The sequence below is a fragment of the Ambystoma mexicanum genome, chromosome 1p (assembly GCF_040938575.1).
Source record: "Ambystoma mexicanum isolate Mex_15411 chromosome 1p, UKY_AmexF1_1, whole genome shotgun sequence".
In the NCBI taxonomy this organism is placed as follows: Eukaryota; Metazoa; Chordata; class Amphibia; order Caudata; family Ambystomatidae; genus Ambystoma; species Ambystoma mexicanum.
The window spans coordinates 705,199,879-705,219,998 of NC_090921.1; the positions used below are offsets into that span (position 1 = coordinate 705,199,879).

The 20,120-nt window shown below is 45.4% G+C and overlaps 1 protein-coding gene across 2 annotated transcripts in view; it reads right to left on the reverse strand.

The window, feature by feature from the left end:
- The window catches only part of RUSC1 (RUN and SH3 domain containing 1), a 382,086-nt gene that overhangs the window by 99,681 nt on the left and 262,285 nt on the right, over positions 1–20,120 (reverse strand). For both annotated transcript variants that reach the window (XM_069650039.1, XM_069650043.1), the window contains 2 exons: positions 14,049–15,486; positions 7,210–7,338 (listed from right to left, as the gene is read on the reverse strand). In XM_069650039.1, coding sequence (XP_069506140.1) covers positions 7,210–7,338; positions 14,049–15,486 — 1,567 coding nt within the window. The remainder of the gene's footprint in view (positions 1–7,209; positions 7,339–14,048; positions 15,487–20,120) is intronic.

Below are 20,120 nucleotides of genomic sequence, written 5' to 3' on the forward strand. Positions count from 1 at the left end.
CCTGCTGGAATTACTGGCAGGATACTGGCAAACTTGTATTAAGGCCTTATTTTTCATGAATGAGGTCACTATTCTGTGACTGGGATCTGGTGGTTCCCTACTTTTCATCAACGGACAAGGCCTCTTGCAGTTTAGGCTGCGCTTCCCCAGCCTCTTGGTGGGGGTACAGGGCTGGGCGCTGCCCCTTGTTGCAGCAGCCTGAGCACAGACCATGACAGAGCAGGTGGATGACATTTTAGGCTGCGAGTCCTACCACAGGAGAGTGGACAGGCTTCTGTTGCTTCTGGGAAAACCTCATCTGCTGCGTACCCAAATTAAAGGAAGACGCGCTCCATGGGGACAGGTGGATTGCAGATACCCCTCCAAGGAGCACTGAGGTCAAAGCGTGTAGGGGAGAATAGGACTGAGGTAACTGTGTTACTCTCGGTCTTATGTATGTTGCCAGTGTTCTGTGCAAGGGGTTTGGTAATTCCCCCAACCTAAGGTTTGCTAATGACAAGGCCTCTTATGGGTTATGCTTGGCTTCCAAGTCTCATGATATGGGTACAGGCCTTGGTATTTCCCCCAGTTGCAGAAACGGCAGCAGGAGCACTGGCCATTATGTAGGGGGTGAGCGAGATTTCGGCTGTGAATCCTCCGACATCATAGTAGACAGACTTCTGGTAAAACCCTTCCTCTTCCCTCACCCATCCTGGGTAGGGCATTTAGAATGCCTAAAGGAATTGGTCTAGCAGGAAGACGGATTTGAAGTCATTCCGTCTGTCCCTCCTTCACTCCCCTGTTGTACCTGCATTTTTCTAACAGACCGTCCTAGCTAGATCTGGTTAATAGGAGAAAGCTGATGTAGGTTCTTTGGGAGCACTTGCGTATAGGCGCATTATAACTGTCATATCATATATCATATCATATCATGCATAAGGAATGGGATTCCTAACAGAGATAGACCATACTTTCTATACTGGCAGGACTGCCTGTCCTATTGAGTGAACAACTGGTTACTCTGGATTCCTGGCAACACAAGCAGCTGAGATTAATCAGTGAATCAACCCGACTCCCAGGCAGGTTGACAGATTTGGCTGATTCAGGTTTGGAGTGACCAAGCATGTTTTTGCGTTACCTTTTCCTTCTTGCAGAAATCTGTTTGAATTCAAAACACACGATGTTGGTTTCGGGCTATAGGTGTTTATGGATTAGGTTAATGGATACAGTCAATATTGTTGAATACAAGTCTTCGTTTTAGTGATCTTTTTCCAATTACATTTAAATTGAATAGTATTTCCATGTACGTTATTCTTTTATTACTGTTTGGTAGAACCTGTATAGCGCAATAGTACACTGGACTAATAGCACACCAAGTGGGAGTTCTGGTCCCACACAGGCCTGGATCTTACAATTGTTCCTTCTGCTCCTTTGGATTCAGTTCAGCACAAAAAATGGATGACATTTGTGAGACAGTGCCTCATCCATGCCTGTCATGTGAGCTATACAGGGACAACATTGCTCAAGGCCTCAATCTCTCATGAAGTGGAGAGGGGCTTTGCAGTTTCAGCTAACAGATGGTGGTGGTATCTCCTTGGGCAAGGCAGAGGGTATGGAGATGACCTGAGCATTGTGGCTGGTGGCACAGCACCAAAGCGGTTTCGGTAGCACAGTCCCCTCTTGTTGGCTTTCAGTATTCTGTCCAGTATTTTCAGCAAAAGAACTTGCAGACTGTTTTAGTGTTTGGACCTATGTCGAGGAGTGTGGCTCAAGGTTTCCCAAAACCCCACGGTGGTAGGGGTTCTATAAGGCTTCCTGCACGGTCAGGGATGGTTTAGTGGAGGGATTGCATTGCAATCCTGCTTGAATTTATTTTTGCTGTAACCAAGATTGGTGCCAACTGTATTTATGTCAGGTATCAGCTGTGCCTTGTACCCCATCTGGGCTGGGCTGCACATATTCATTCCTTGCTGGCCAAGGTGACCCTAGCAGACAGGGTCTCCTGGCTTCACTGGGTTGCAGCAATGCTTGTGGTGAGCATGGCTAGGTACGCTGTCTTCAGCTAGGCACTTGCTAGGGGACAGTTTCCAGTTGCTCATCTCGTATGTGGGTAGAACCTGTTAAGGAGAGGTATGGCTTCTTGGCAGGCCCCTTAGGTTATTGAAGGACACTGTTATGCTGGATGAGTATGGCATGCATTTTTTAGTAGTGCAGCTTTTGTTCTGCATTAGCCTATGTCCTCCTTTTCCTGCAAACTGCGGATCCTTTAGGTTCTTTGGGAGCAAGTAGGATCCGCTTGTGTGTCATTTTAGATACAGGTCTGAATCTGGGCACCTGTTCTTCCTGCTTTACGCCTCTGCTTCTTCAGCAAACCTAAGAGTGGCTCTAGGAGCTGCAGATGGAGAGCAGAATTGCTTGAAGGTGATTTTTGGGGCACCAACCTTTAAGTAAAAGGTCTTCAGTGCAGCCCCCTCAAACAGGGGGCGTACTTCTCCTGGTGACCATTTTTCCCTTTTGGGGCATCAGGATCTATGAGCCCTAGTACTCATTCAACACCAGAGGACCCTGACAGCCATTTTGAAGCCCCTTTGGTTCCCCTTTTTCATTGGCTGGATATTCTCACGATTGCACTACTGCAGGCCAGTGGTTGGTAGAGGTACTCTTGGATAATGAGTCTTCCTGATCTTCTGGCTCTAGGAAGTAGAGTTGCAGTTGTTGTCCTTTTATGCTGAAGGGAGTTCCTGTTTTGCTCAGTGGTGTTGCATTTTGGAGATGGGCTTCTCATCCTGTGAGTGATGGATTTATTTAACGTTTTGAGGGTTTATCCTGGATACCTTACATTTTATGTGTTTTCTCAAAACAGTGGTCTTACCACACTTTTTGTTAAAAAGTAGAAAAAGTCTGTCTTTCGTGCATTTATTTACTTATTTATCCATTGTTTCATGTGGACTCATAGTCCCAATTGTGGTCAGCGACACGTGATTCGACCGCGTAGATCTATATCAAGGCAGGTGGTATGGAATAGATGCTCCAAGTGGGGTAAGGTGGTGATGAGCGGTCAGTCCATTGGATGACGGCTGGGCTTCAATTATGCCCTTAATTTTCAATCTGGGTGCATAAGTGCAGGATCCTGGTCCATTGCCCGAATAGGAGTGTGGAGGGAGAATGTTAAAATCATGTGGATTTATTTAAGGTCACTTGAAGGTTGCGGATACTGAAAGGTCATTCTTTTGAGATGCTGAATCCCACAATTTCAGTTACTTCAGGACCTCTGGTGTCACAATCACTAGATCTTCCAAGTTCTCCTCTGTCCGTGACCACTATGCATAAAGCCAGTGTTGTACAGTTTCCATGACACTTGGTGCCAAGTGGATTAACAAGGACATTAAAGCAGTCCTTACTGTGATCCCTGGTAAAGGTGAACATTTTCTACAATGGCTTGTATCATTTCAGGTGAAGGACGGGCCAGTTCCTATTGGGAATTGAGCATGGCTGCCAGAAGTATCTTGGGTTTCCTTTTCATCAGGAGTGCATATATTAAATTCCTCCAATACACTCTCCTGCTTATCCTGCAAACGTTCCTTCTACCGTGACGTAGGGTTCATTCAGATCTCCTAAGGATTAATCTGTGCGACGGCACTCTTGATAATTTAGTGTAGATGTGCTTACCTTTGTTCCTTTTTATACTTTCCTATGCCAGAGGGGGTTAAGCATTTTTTAAAGTTAGATTGGTCCCCGTTGGCTCTGCCTTTTGCTTTTATATTTGTTTGGCCCAGATGTCCATACACACCTGTGTTGGGGACATAAAGAACACCTCCTCAGAGTCATGTTGTACCATTTCAAAAACGTGTGTGTCTTCATATTTACTTTCTGTATGTGCCTGTCTCTCAACGCCATGACGGTTCCCACAACATTAGCCTTTGTTGCACAGTGACTTTTTAGCGTCATGTTATTGTTGTGCCAAGTCTTTGCCTGGAGCTCTCTTGACTTTTAATGCCACCTTGAGTTTTGGCCCCGATGTAGCTTTCAATAGGAATATGGATTTTGGCGACCTTGTCACTTTCAATGGCATGAACAGTCGTTCCATGCAGCATTTTGGCATTGTATGTTTGCAGCCCTCTCAGGGGCAAAAGGAGTGTTCTTTCTTGGGCCTGTTTGATGGACGCCTTGTTTTGCAAAGACCATTTGCTTTGTCACTTTGTCACTTATTTTTATGGCCCTTTTACATTAATATATGGTAGATAGACCTTGTTGTGTGTTCTCCTTGCTTGCTGCCGTGAGTGACCACACTATGGGTCTTCCCACACATCTTTTTGGGGGTGTCTGAGTATGGAGTGCATCTTTCCTGGTGCACTGTATGCAGCCTTGGGAGTAGGACTTATGTAGTAGGAGTTGCTCTCATAAAGCAACTTAACCGCTCAGAGATCACTGCAGCTTCCATGTCCTCAACCTCAACATCCATCATCTTCCAACCCCACAGAGGCCTGGTACCTACCTGCTTCCTTGTCCGTGGCATAGGTTTCCTAGTGTTCCTTTCTTGCTTCCAGTGGCTTAGGCCAACATTTTAAATAGGCTTGGCACTTGGTGTCTTCATGTTCCTGTAAAACAGAGATTCTGACTTTATGTTGCTCCATCCACAGGCACCAATGGTTACAGGAGTAGACAAAAAATACATAAATCGAGCGGAAAGAGGGCCTGCTCAGCAAGTAAAGGTGATGGCACAGATTCACATGAGTGGGCCACATTCCTTGAATATACGGTCATCCAAAATACTACTCACATGCAGTGTTTTGGAGGACAAGTATATTCAAGGAATGGTTGGCCCATTCAGCAAGTGAGGGTGACAGTATAGCTTCACTTGCTGACCAAGTCGTGAATCCCTTGAATATACAGACATCCAAAACACTGAACGTATTAGTATTTTGCATGACGGTATATTTGAGATACAGCGCCGAGAGGTGTTAGGCCTCCCTTCGGTACGCCCTTTTGGCTACAACCAACAGGGCATGCGTAAGGGGGACCTGCGCCAAATGCGCTGGAGTCAAAAGGGGGCGGTGAAGGCCTACGTCCAAATGTCCTGCTTTGGATTCCCAAGCTGTAGAAATGACAATCGGGTGACCCCAAAAAATAAAACACCTTGGAAGGTATCTTTGTCTCCACTGCCAAGGATTCAGAGAAGATGTTGCTTTTCACTTGGCAGCATCAGAGACTGTTCACAAGTGTTGCAACCTGCTATTTTCCTGCCTTCCATTCAGTGCCAGTAAGGGAATTCTCTATGTGACCTGCTTCCTGCCCTGCCTGCTATGGGAACCCTACTTTCCCCAGGTCTTGTAAGTGTGCCTCTGGGGCATTGCTTGTTGAGCTCTGCGAGGCCGGGAAAGGACGATTTTGGACCAAGGCAAATGGTATGATGGTCAGCAAAGACTTCTTCCTGTGTAGAGCAATTTTCTCGGTGCCTTTTAGTATAGAAGGACTATCGAGAAACCCAACATCACCTAGAACCAAAAGGGGAGCATTCCATTTCAGCTCTAGATATGCAGATATGTTGAAGATGTGTTTTGTTCATCACAAGAAAAAAAAAAATACTTCTTTTTAACACCCAAAGTCCAAAAACGTAGATAACTGGGTTGGTAGTCAACATTTGCTGACGTTTCTGCTGTTCATTCAACCTGTATGGGGCGCAGTGTGTGCCAAAGCTCACTGGCGAACACTTAATTTTTACATGATATTTCTAATGCATATTCCTTTTTTGTACTGTTAGTTGAGTGAAACATTCGTTGGGAGCTTGTTTTCACAATTGTCCATTGTTGATGTACATTGTTATATTTTTGTTCTTTTAGTTTTTGATGTACGTTGGTATATTTTTGTTCAAGTAATGTGTAGGGAAAAATAGTTAATGATAATATTATATGGGTTTATACTGAGCTTTATGTCCAATACCTACTGCTTCTAAGCTCTGGTATTACAGCTGTTGTTTCTACTCATTTTAACAGGAATCCATGTATTGACCATAAAAGGGTGACAGGCTGTGCCAGCTGTGCCGGGATTCAAACCTACAAAGTGCAGGCTTTCACACAATTATATATGCTCATAATACTGTTGGTTTTGATATTAAGCTCTTTAACTCTTAACTGCAGTACAAGAACTAGCTGGTGTGAATGGACCCTAAGTCTTACCAGTAGGTTCTGTTCCATAGGAGCATGCCACTGGGTTTATTTCATTTGATTTATTTGCATTTATAAAGCGCTCCACAGCCCGGGGGCATCGATGCGCTGTTAAAGGAATATGTCTTAGTTGCGTCACACAGGTGGGCGATCGGTTACATTGGCCCGCATACATGGGGTATATACAATAGTCAGGTGTGAGTGGCTGTTACAGTTTACCTTCATTGGTTAGATGGGCGTGCGTGGTTCTCGAATTACAATGTGCCGGCATGGTTACATTGTTCAGACACTTGTAGGAGGCCGCAGGGTTACGTTTGAAATGCAGTCGTACAGAGATCAATTTCAGATAAACAGTCTGGTTTTGATGGCCTTACGGAAGGCGAGATGAGAGGGTTCACTTCTGATGGAGTGGGGCAGTGAGTTCCAGTGTCTCGAGGCAATGAATGGGAAGCTAGCTCCATAGGGTTATGTCCGCTTGCCTCGGTTTTGTTTAATGTGCGCATCAGGCCACTGGGTGATATCATCTGGAGGCGTGACCGGCAGTACACCCGGTATGCAGATGACACATGGAAACAACACTCACATCACTGGGAAGCTGATTCACTGAAACCACTGTAGTATGACGACAAATTGGCCAAAGTTGAACCGAGACAAGATGGAATGTATGATAGTGGGCTCTAAAAGACATTTGAGGTGAGGTTAGCTAGGGTGTGAGCTGTCACATATTAATGGAATGCAACCTCTCTGTCTCATCCAAGTATGCAAGCTCTGTGACCCGATCCAATCCCGCCTGTGGTCAAATGTGTGAATTTCTATTTTAGGGCTGTGCTTCCTTCCTCATATTGTCATCTGACGGTGAATCATTGAGCTATATCCTTTAACTGTCGATGCATTAACACTAAGGAAATACATTTTACACAAAGCTGTCTTTGTGCCTAAAATGGAAACAATAACTAGTCTTACTTCTATACTCCCAGTGTGTTTCTTCACAGCAGTGAATAGGAACATCTTTGTGTTTGCCATTAACAAATAAGAAGCAATTACATCCTTCAATGATGCAACTCACCTTAATGGCTTCGGGGCATCCCCTGGTTCTTTGCTGGCTTCCTGTAGTGGGGCGGGCTTCTCTGGGGGCACCACTTTTCTAACAAAGTCAAGGATGCTCATGTTGGGAGGCAACCAACTGGAAGGCCTTCTGTAAAGGAAAACCAATGAGATATGTCAATGCAGGTGAAGCGCCAATGTGTAACTCGACTGTACAGGTATGGACATAGACCCTCACCATAGGACAATGAGCAACAGAGGTGGCAGATTCATAGAGTGAATACAATCAAAGGAGGTGAATGCAAGCGCACAGCTCCACATGAGGTGTGGAATGTGGGAACATCCCCCAGCAGAGATGATATTTTAGTTCCCCAAGAGAGTTACTGAATCCATGAAACAACCCCCAGCACAGATAAGTGATGCATGCAACAGCCCCCAGGAGAACTGGCTGAAGTAAGACAACATTCAACAGGGGTGATCTCGGAGGACTGACCCGCGCATCAGAGAGGTTGGATGCCCCCCAACAAGGAGGATTAATAATACAATCCGAGCAGAGGGGACAGATCCATTAAACAACAGACCCCAGGGGAAGCATTGTAGTAACTGACCTTCTGCCCCAGCCAGGAACTAAACAAATTCAGATATGCAGGGAAATTGAAGACTACAAATATCACTTACGTCTCAAAGTATACTTTCATGGGCAAAACAATAAACAAAAGGCTGCTCCAGATTATGATGGCCCGAAAAAGTTCTTGAACTGGAGACTGCCATCCATGTGGACGCAGCTTAAAAATGTGAAACCTACATCAGTTGTATCCGAAAACTTGTAAGATCCGAAATACTCAACAAACATGTGACTATAGAGAACCTCACCTCCTAGGAGAAAAGTGCAAGAAGAGCTCAACTCAGCTCCTGTTAACGAGCACTAAATACTAACTCTACCTCCCTCCCTCCCACAACCTGCTGCAACCTAGATACGCTCTAACTACGCCTAGGCCTAGACTGTCATTTTAGTATCTGTACTAACTATACTGGGCCTCATTACACGGATGGCGGTAATGGTTAACGGTCACCGTTAATGGTAACGGTGACCGTTAACCATTACCGCCTTACTACGAGGTCCCTTAGCGGGTTGGTGCTTTAACGCCTGCTTTTTGCAGGCGTTAAAAACCAACCCGCTAAGAGACCTTGGTGCTAATTACGGCACCGCAAAATTGCGGTGCCGTAATTAGCACCTTCCCCATTCCCATTATGCCCTATGGGGCAAAAATGGGAATGGGGAAGGGCAGTGGTGGAAGGGGGAATTACCGCCCCGCCAACCTTGGAATGGGGCGGTAATTCCCCCTTCCACCAAGGCGGTGCCGGTATTTTACCGGCTTGGACCAAGGTGCTAATAGCACCTTGGTCCATGTGCTAATACCGCCATCCGTGTAATGAGGCCCACTGTCTTACTATTTACAAAAGTAAGCACCTACTGTCTGTAGATTATATACAACCCCTGAATTTTGAACAAAGCAACTCATATGTATCTGTATGTCTCTACATACACCTAAGCTATTCATATGTAACCGTATTATTAAGTCAAGCGTCCAATTCGATGAGGGTTAGGCGCGTTATATAAATGTAATACATTAATAAATAATAAAGAGCACACTCCAAACAAACAAGGAAATCATAATAAAACCAGCTGACAAAGGTGGTGCGGTTGTGGTCATGGATACAAAATGGAAGTATACAGACAACCCCTTGAAACAAACTACTACCAGGAACCTATTGATGGCCCCTCCACCATGGACTAAAAAAACTCTGGAACAAATCATCAAATCCATGCTAAGTAGCACAGAGGAATACATCCAACATCTGATACCAAACAATCCAACCCCTGAGACCTTTTATTTGCTCCATAGATTCCACAATCCAGGACATCCAGGCCACCCGATTATCTCTGGAGTAAATATATTAACTGAGGCAATATCTGGGTATATTGAATCTATCCTAAAACCTCCAGTGATGGACCCAGAACGTTTTGTACAGGATACAACACATTTCCTCAGAAAATTCAATAAATAGACTATGTACCACCGAATGCACTCCTTGCCACACTGGATGTCACTGCCCTTTTCTTCAACATTCCACAGGAAGATGGACTTTCTGCATGCCAAACATTCCTGCAAAAAACAAACACCAAGACACCCCAATCACAGGTATCACAGATCTCATAAGATAAGACTGCAAACCGACATGGCACACAAATGGAGTCTCAGTATTGTAACCTTTTCATGGCAGACATCAAACAAAAGTTCTTACAACAACAATCCCTGAAACCACTAAAATACCTGCTTTATATTGATGATATCTTCTTGGTTTGGATAGAAGACGAAGGCACACTTAACCAATTACACGACTCACTAAATGGCTTTCACCAATGCATCGTGTTCACCATGGAATACACCATGAAGAACATACATTTCGTAGATACAACCATCTTGATTGGAAGGAGTGGCCATCAAGAAACAACTGTATACTGAAAACCCACTGACAGGAAGAAATACCTGCACAGGGCAGGTTTCCACCCAAGCCACAAAACGGTCCGTTATCTATAGAAAGGCCATCTGATACCAATGCATATGTTCCAACAGGAAGACAAGGGACAACCAACTTGCCACACTGTACCCATCCTTCTTGCACTCTTCCTCTGTCTATTTGTTCATCTCGTTTTTCACATACGACCTGAAGCTCATCATCTCTCTGCTCTCACCAGCAATTGACCCCTTAACCCCCTTTAAGCGTCTCATACATTTTTGTCATCATTACCTGCATTTTTGTACCATTTGTATATCTATATGAGCGCCTGGAGGCTACATTCAGGTGGTAGCGGTGCACAATACAAATCAACATAACATATTTAAATGTACTTGTTTAATTTATGGAGGTAAAATCTAAATAATTTGTCATAATATATACAAAAATATTATGAATTAAAATATCTGCCTTTTGCCCCTTGTAATAGATCTATTGTATTGACTGTTTGAGTCAACTGCGAAAGAAGCGCGATCACAAAATGTCCAAGGGAAACTATAGAACATGTGTCCTCTTGCAACCCAAAAGAAAAGGCTGCCACCATCAAAAACACATATTTTGCGATCCTAGATATGACAGACTAGAGGTGGAATCTCTGGATAATTTTCATAGATTAGAAGTAACTCTCATTACAGAAAAGGATATATCAGTCTGCCTTTGTAACCCAAGCTCTCGTCTGTTATTTGTATCAGATTTTTTGTGCTTACCTCATAAAACATACTATTTCTCAACCAAAAGTACATTAAGGGTCCTTCAAAGGATCAAAATGGCTGCCCCCTTAAAACATTGAGCAAATCACAGTGTACCTTGACTTTTTTTCGTGGATCAGGCACTTTTGCAACCCACCCTTAGGTAGTCTCTGTGGGTGAAGTACACTCTAAGACGTGCCTGGACCGACTCTAAGGTCACTCTAAGGCGATTCTGGACTGAACGTGTGCATCATGCTATTATGTTGAGCAACAATTGGCTTAGGAGTGGATGTTGGATAATTATGCTGATATTTACCTGCCCAATATAACATGCAAGTTAGAAACCAGCTGGGACTGAATGTGCGGTCAGGGACGAGACATGAGGCACTTGTAGAGGGAAAACAGTTGTCTCTAGATGTGATGTGTGTCATAGGGAGGGCTTGACTGTTCCAATTATGTGCAACCATTTTATGTTTGGACACAACAGTGCTGCTGTCTCCTTTCTTTCTGGGCTCAGATGGAATATAAACTCACCTCTTTCTTACCAAAGATTCTGTCTGCTAGACTCCCAGCTTTCCTCTCTGGCCTAAGGAAAGTGTAATCCCTCACAGGTCAGTGAGTCTCTAGTTTGGGGGGTTCAAAGACGGATGCCAAGAAGGACATTAGAAGGAAAAATGTTGCATTTGTGTGTGACCAACTGAGAGACGACGGCCACTTCTTGGCCGCTTACAGAGAATTTGCAGACTCAACACATAAAACAATCCTGTATTGAGCCATTGATATCTGCATTGGTGGTCTTGGCCCTCTCTTTAGTAGATATTGGACCCATGGCCACCATGAGCCCCTCACTGGAGGATGCCGTTTGTGAGGCTTGATCTATCGTCTCCCTTTTCATGTTGACTTGGGAGGCGTTGTCCGACTTAGGTAGCTGAGCAAGGCGATTGGGCTATGATGCACGTCTGTCTGCAAGGCAATGGTCACTCTAGGCGGACGTAAATCCCGCACCCAGTCAGTCAGAGAATCCACCAATAAGCCAAGGTCGAAGGGACTGGTACATAAAAGGAACTCTTTGGCAAATAGCCATAAGGAGAGGCCATTGTTCTAGTTGAGCGGACACAACTAGACGAAGAATAGGCTCTGTAGAATCCATAGTACCAGGTCTTTATGTGTAGTCCTGTAATCCCTCTAAACCCACTTTAGCCAGTCTTGCAACTGATTTACCCCGAAACCGGGGGCAAAATTTGTGCAAACCAGGCTCCCAGACAAAGGGCCACTCACAGCCCCCCTCTCACCCAGGGCCACAGTATCAAACAAGATCCTCGTGTAAGGAGACAATCAGCGGACACAGTACAAGCGGGAGTAATGGTAGGGTGATCTGACCCCCCGGCCCTGGAAGAGGAGGATCTTACACATCAGTATCCTTGGTTAGGACCAGTGCTCACTGCATCCGCATCGGATTGTGCCACATCATGCCTCGCTGTCTAAGGACCTTACAGACTTCCGACTGCTGTGCCTTTGCCTCACATGGGAACACCCACCAGGAGGGCAATGGGGTAGCTGGTGAGCCCAAGAAGCGGGAAATACAACACGGAACCCTGGGGCACTACGGTGGACACTGCTGGAGTCGCTGGTGCTGCTGGAACTGCTGACGCCTGCAACCAGCTCACCTGCGAAGTGAGTAACCTTAGAGGAAGGGACAGCCTACTGGTGCAGGAAATACCAGCAATCCCCTCCATGGAGTTCAATGGGATTCCATGGAATGTGGATTTGCTGGTGTTTCTGCTGCTTGTAATATCCCGGTAATACCGAGATATAAGACGGTAGAAATAGTAGGTGAGTTTACCGGTATACCGGCAAACTTATAATAAGGGCTTTAGTCTCTGGCCTATACAATTCCACGGGTTGGCAGGTGGTTGCCTCTTAGTTGTAATTTGGGCCACTGAGGCTGACACCAACTGTTAAGAGTTCTCCCGCTAGGTCTGGAGAACAAGGTACTAGCTTTGGTGTGTTCTGCTGCTTGAACCCATGTGAAGAGGGTCAGCAGTGTGTGTGCATGCTCAAAGCTAGGAGTACATGTCTGGCTAGCTACATTATAATCTGATTACATGGACTCATTCTGATCTGATTGCATTACACTGCTGGTAGGATGTCCTGTTAATAGAGAGCATTTAAAAAATTGTGCACTTTTCAAGTTGTAGATAATTGGGCCTTTGCTAGAATTCATGTACATTTTATAAATACATAGAGTGTGTTTGATTTCGATGATTTCAAGCCAGTTACAAAAGCTCTTGCTTTGTGTTGGTGACTAGGGCTAAGAGGATTGCTAACAGGGTGGTTGAGCAATAGTCTTAAATGGTAGGAAAGTCTAGAGAACAGGTAGGATAAGCTTAAAAATAAATTGACATGTCCTATCTGACACCAATGTTAATTTCAGATTTCTGCAGGCAAATTATCTCTGAACAGAATCGATAGAAAAATAGATTGTGCTTTGTTATGACCTCTCAATGATCCACTGGGCAAAATAATCCTTTTGTAAGCTTCAAATAAGCCGAAAAGTACACACATCCTTTGAACATTTTTAGATAAAGAGAATTTTAGTCCAAGTGAGAAATATAGAGAGTAGACATGCACAAAAAATGTGTGGGAGCCCCACTACTGAGAAGGAACACGGCCAAATAACCTGTTCCATAGGAAGGTGCCCACTCGGGAGGGTCTACAACCCAAGGTTCCTAAAAACGACATGGACTACTTGCTCACTGTGCTTTGAGAGGCACAGCTTCACCTCACTGATGAGGGCCTACAAGGCTGAAGAATTGCCTAGCCTTTTGGTGCGGGACTGCCTTAGTGGGTGGGACAAAGACTGATATGCGAAAGGATATTTCTCCTCTGTGAAAGGTACAGTGAGCTACAACGTGGTTGTAGACCCTCCTGAGTGGGCACCTTCCATAGAACAGGTTATTTGGCCGTGTTTGTTCTCGGTAGAGGGGCTCCTAGACCTTTTTGTGCATTTTTAAGAACTTTGGGTTTCACCCTAAGTTACCCAGGGTAATCCAGACGTGGACCCTCTTGCTCACTGTGCTTAGAGAGACACAGCCTTACCTCACTGATAAGGCCTGACTAGGCCAAAACACGTGCCTGGGGTTGCTGTTTATACTCTTGTTCAGAGGAGAATTGCCTAGCATTTCGGTGCTGGACTGCCCTTGTGGGAGGGTCAAACACTGATATGCAAATGGATATTTCTCCTCTGTTAAAGGTGCAGTGAGCTAAAACGTGGTTGTAGACCCTCTCGAGTGGGCACCTTCCCATAGAACAGGTTATTTGGCCATATTCATTCTTAGCAGAGGGGCTCCCATACCTTTTTTGTGCATTTTTAGAGTGTAGACATGCTTCATGCCTCCCAGGCACATGCTCAGGAGTGTAATACTATTACTATATGATGGCAGAATCAGAGCCATGATACTTATAATCCACCATCAGCTGTGAACTAGTTCTCCCAAAATATCATTAAAGCCACCGGAAAGTGCCTGGAATCTATAAAACAGACTGCACATTTCTCACTTGTAATAAAACATACACACACCTCTGAACTTACCTTGATTTTGCTCCGTTTGTTTCCTTGTCAGCCGGAGAGAGTCTGCTTGATGAACATGGTGCTCCAAACAAATGCCCTAGCCAGACACCTTTAGCGCTGCTGGGTGAGTCCGCACCTGTGGGTTGAGAGGTCAGTCCTGGTCGGACTACGACAAGTGTCCCATGATTACCATTAGCATCAGACTTCTCGGTTATCGGCTTAATGTTCTTTCTTTCAAGCATTCCCTGCAGACTAGGAACACCATTCCAATCATCGTTTTGTTTTGAGGACCCTTCCACAATTTGGTTGGATAATTCCTGGGTCACTGGTGTGTCATAGTCTGATGATTCTTGAGACCCTGGGCTCCCAGGGAAAGAGGATTCCTGGGTCACTGATGTCTCTTGGTTGGGTGACTCGTTCGGCCTGAGTTCCCGATTCCCTTCATCCTGCAGTTCCTTACCCCTTTGATGTTCTAGACCGTCTTTACCTTTTGTTGGTAAATCCAATGAAGAACAAGCTGGTCTCAAACATCCATTTCCACCTGCTGGCTTGTGAGAGCCATTCCTTTCATGAACTCTTGAATTATCTGCAGTGCTTTTTGGAAGCTCCTCAAGATCATCTGACTCCCTCTCATGGCGATTACTTTGATCATTGTTATGGGTGCTGAGAGGCTCTCCTGACCTCTTTGCCACATTTGGTACTCCTTCAGATTTCTTACCTAGCTGGTTTGTTGGCATGGTTTGGCAGTTATCTGTCACTGACATCCGTAACTTGGCCCACTTGGTAAAATGGAAGCCCTCCCGGTTGGGAGTACTGTAGACCTGTGATGCTTGGCTCAGTTGACCCCACCATGTCGTGGCTTTGATGTCCTTATCTGTCTCACTCTTTTCGGTAGAAGCTTTAGTACAAGTCTCTCTTTTGGGGGACTTCATGTAGCTACCAGGACAGTCCTCGCTTCCCACCAACGTCTGCGTCAGCTTGCCCCCCCACTGCAGAACCTGCTTTAATGTATGCTGCAGTGGTCCACCATTTTCCACATTGGGACATTGCTTGTGTATGAGTGTTGGATTTGACGCTGGTCTCAGTGGCTCTCGGTCTAGCTCGACTGCTGCCCTAGGCACTTCCTTCACTGGTGGGTTTCCAAACAGGTCTTTGTTGTCTTTTTTCTGGCTGCTTTCAGCCCCTTGGACGCTTGCCTCTTCTAGATTAATTAGTCCGCTGGCCTGTTTCAGGCCTGCTTGGGGGACAGACCCATGAGACTGGCAAGGCGTGGTTGCTGCAGTCTGCTGAAGGATCCTAAGGTTCACCTGGAGGTGGTGGTGCTCGAAGAGTAGATCCAGGTGAAAGGTTAAGATGGAGAGAGGCTGAAGAAGGAGAAGCAACTCGTCAAAGTGGGGCTGGAAGGAGCCTTCAGCCAGTGAGAGGAAGCCACCAGGCATGTAAAGCACAGATAATGCATCTAGGAAACGAAGAGAAATAGCATTAAAGCCACTCTGGGGTCCTCATAGAGAAAGTCGAGCAGCATATCTATCGCACAGTAAACAACCTGTACAGAATTGACTATGGACCAGTGTGTCTGTGGCATGTGAGTAACTGCTAATTCTGTTGTTGAAGGCCATCACCTGTTACAGATAGGGCTACCTCTACCACCTGTGGAATCTAGGAATGCAGCGCTACTGCCTAAGCCCCGCCTGTCTTGAACCAATAACCAGAAAATCTGTACACTGTGTACAATCTCTGTAAGCGGGGAGGTGGTCATATGGACTATGCCTGTCACATAAGGACTTACATATCACTACCAAGAGTGCAAAGTGCTAAGCCATAGTTTTGTCCAAACCCAATTCCAACTCCTGCATGTACTACTAATATAAGAACTACTTAATATTCATTGTAATTTTACACAAAGTTTTTTTTACATATTTGAAAAACTACATATGTACAATTAATCCTTGCAAAACGTATATATTTATACAATTTAAAATACATGAAAAACACACATCTGGATAACAATTATGTGATAATTTCTGCCATGAAGTCTAAAAGCGCTTCAGTTGCCTCTACAGTGTATCACTTACCTGTCGTTTAAATGTCAAGGCTCACAACTTTATTCAGAGTTGATTACAGAATTCCTCACAATCAAATCAACGGTCTGTATCGTGCCAGTAAAGTAATCTACTTGTTTTTGTTTCATAAATGTCCTTTGTGAAAAAGTCTGGCAGGCATTTTGTACATTTTACACTAGGACAGATGTGTCTGTATATGTATTCTATGTTACTGAGGGAGAGCTACGGCTTCCACATGTATATTCTGAAAATACAACTCAACGCACTGTTGTATCTGTACCAATTTACCCACATCTCGCCTTCTACTTAGACAAATCAGTCATAAATACACTAATCCACGCAAGACTACTGTGACCGCTTTTTCCCTAGTCTCCATCAATAGCTCAAACAAGCCCTCCACTGTGGCAAGTGCTCCTTGTTCAACTTTGTGAGATGCTCCATTTAGAGACCCCAAGCAGGCTGGCTCACTCCGTACCATTCAAATTGTGAAAAGGGGTCTCTTTATTGTATTAGTATCTGCTAATGAGCTCAAATGTGCCACTCACTCCCTATACTACCAACTGCACAATTACCTCTAAATCTCTTCCACCCTCTACGGCCCTGCTACTCTCTACCATATGCAGGTCATCTTTTGTTCCATTACCAGCTACGCCTCGAGATCCCAAATCCTGCCCCTCCAATTTGCACCATTCCTTAATTCCACTTGTGACCTAGCCTTTCCCTAAGTGGCATGGATTACTTCCGCTGCATTACCAGCAGCCTTGTTGTATCTCAAACCCTTCCACCCCAAGTCTGATATTCACATTGGGCATATCCCTCTATAAAAGAGGTGGATCCCCGCTTGCTGCACTACAAGCTGCACTGTTAGATCTCACATACTTCTTTGCTCAGCCACTAAATTCCATGCTTTTAATGGCCCCTTTCTACTATTTGTGGGTCAACTGCTGCTTTCATACTAGCTGCCCATTTAGATCTTAAACTCTGGCCCTTTACCATCCCTAAATTGCAATTATGGCCACACACTCAATATCTGACTCAGATCCACCTATGCTGCACTCCCAGTTGCCCTGTTAGAACTCAAACCTTTTTATCCGTCTTATACCATGTTGTGTAGGACCAAATAACGCCAAGAACAAGTATTCTCAAACTAGCATTCTGTTTAATATTGGTCTATATGCAAGTGGGGCCACTAAATTGTAGGAGTGGGATCTTCCCAGACAATACAATAACGTAAATTATAACAGCCAGGATTTTCCTCTACCAAAATAAAATCCTCGCCCTCTGGGCGGGTAGGTAGGCACTCAGGCTCTCTGAGCCAAGGTCTTATGTTAATAGGCTTTTATACTGTGCCAAAAAACTGCTGTAGCAGTTTCAGAGTGGGTAGGGCTGTCTCTGGAGTGGTTTATTATGCTTCTGCTAGGGTTATCCAGACTTGGTGGAGGGAAGTAAATGAAAAACAGGGAAATAAGAGGATGAGAAAGCAGAAAATAGATGGTGCAAACTGGGAAAGGAAGAGATGAAGCAATGGGCGAATAGTTTGTGATAGAATGGATGTGGGTGCATGTCTGTCGGAATCATACAATTGCTACGCCTGGTTTACTGCGCCAGACGAAAATGCAGACTTTCTCATATTTTTAACCCCATTTCTCAGAATATACATATGGGGGATGGGGTAAAGTAAATAATTAATGTTGGGGGGATCATGGGGGGTTGCCGGGGGTCTCCCCCCCAACATTAATTATTTACTTTACCCCATCCCCCACATATATATTCTGAGAAAAATAATAAAGTCTGCATTTTCGGCCGGCGCAATAAACCAGTCTGTGAAAAGGGGGTTGAAAATAAGAAAAAAGTCAGCATTTTCGGCCGGCGCAGTAAACTGGGTCGCAATAATCACAAAGATCCTGTCTGTCCCGTTAGGGGGACCAGAAGTCTGCAAAAGGGATCAGGCAGCTATGTCATAAAGTGTGTGAGACTCTTTGCAGTCTTTGGGAGGGTCTTTCGCCTACCTCATTCTGCCACTGCAGGTGTGCCAACATCCTCTTCTTTCTGCTACTTAATGCAGACTTTCTAAAGTCCCATTCCTTAAGACTGTATTTCCTGAAAGTAGACAGGTCTGCAGTTTTTGTTGGCAGGGGGAGATAGGGAGGGACTACTGAGCTGGACTAGGCACCCCCTAGTCTTCTTCCCTTCCCCATCTCTAACATTGAAGTAACCACTTTGCCCTAGAGCTGTACCTCCACCCGCTGCCTGATCCTGCCTAGGGCTGACCTTCCCTTCTGATACTTCCTACCTAATCCCTGGTCTTAGTTATCCTCTTCCTCAGCCTTTTGTCTTTCCAGCGTTCCTCCTACCACCTTCTGTGCTGTTCTCTTTGGTTGGGGTGACTGGATCTGTGTCACTCCCAGAGACTGCGGGCAGAGGGGTGGGGGTGTTACTAACCCCTTGTCTCAGTCTTCCACCACTACCCGTATGCGTATCGAGATTGTCCCTTCATCCTCCACATGAACCTGCCTCCTACCTCTGATATTTCCCTCTATGCTTTGACTTCTCTTACTGTGGTCACCTACTTTGGTCCCTTCTCTGGTCTTGGTGTTACTGCCTCCTCTTTGTCTTGAGTCTCCACTCCTGACCTTAGTCTTTCCTCCTGGCTTCACTCCTATTACCACCACCTCTTTCTCTACTCTCTACCTACCTGGTGATAGTTGGTTTCGTGTACTCTCTTAACATCTCCTCCTTCTCCTCTTCTTCATCCTCCATCCTTGATGTAACTGCCTCCTCCTGGGTGTTTGTGACCAGCACCTCCTTTCCTTCACTCTTCCTTCCGAGTTCCTCCTGATACTATCACCTTTATTTCTTCACGCTCCATCCTTGCAGTACTTATTTTCGCTTGGGTTCCTCCTGATGCTACAATCTCCTCCCCTTTGCTCTCCACCCTTGATGTAACCACTGCCTCCTAGGTCTTTCCAACTACCACCATCTCCTTTCCCCTCAGTCTCTGCCATTGATGATTGGTGATGCTGGAAATGCATTGGAGGGACAGGGACTCCATGTCCTTGTCCTGTACTCCCTTATGTGTGTTCTGTGTTGTTTTCTGCACAGGAGTCCAGGTGGGACTCGTGGCAGTGCAGCTCTTCCTCGTTTTGGTTGTGGTGAACAGAAACCCTTGGGATAATACCCTTATGGCACCCATGGGTGGGGGCACAACCCTGTACCCCTAGTATATGTTTTTGGGCACCTGTGTGTTGAAGTTGAAACTTGAAGCTGCTTATCCTGGAAGAAGAATTGCTGCTGCTTTCCTTCCATCCGATCCGAAAGCTGTCGAGTCTGTTTGAGGCTGATCCAATAGAGGACCTAGCTAGGAGACCTCTCCCCGAGCTACGAGGGAACATTATGCAGAAGCTGATCTTCATCAAAGCACCCTGTAAACCAGTCCCGAAAGGCTGTCGACCGGAGACCGAGTCCACCGAGAAATCTTGAAGTAAAGCACCAGGACATCGAAGCCGTTGAGGTCCATTTTTGTCGACTGGGGTTTTGAAGATTTCCGTAACCGCTGGAAGCCAGACGAGTCGTGTTGCCCAGAAGTGGGGACAGCTTGACGCTGTGCTGCTCGACGACCGGAGCCGCAACGCTCCACCTTTTGCCTAAGAATATTTTAATGAAGGGCTCCCTGGCCATCACCGTCGACTGCTTTGTCCCGCCATAGAAATTCGAGGTCGTTGACGACCAGGGAACGTCAGCCGGTGGTTTTCACGCCACCTCAAGTCCACAAAGACGCCGACAAGTGAAGATCCGAAATCTAGCCGTGGTCAAGTCCCGGGCCTATGTTCATCGAGTCTTCTTTGCGGCACCAAACTCTTCTTCGAGGACTCTAGATGCCCTGTGTCTCCTGCTTTAAAGGGAGTCCACCCACGAGGGATCCGTCGACGAACCGTCAAAGACACTTTGCTAAACTCAGGTACCTTGGGGTAGTGGAACATTTTTGACCAGGCAACAAAACTATTTGAACATTAGTGGACTGGGATTATTA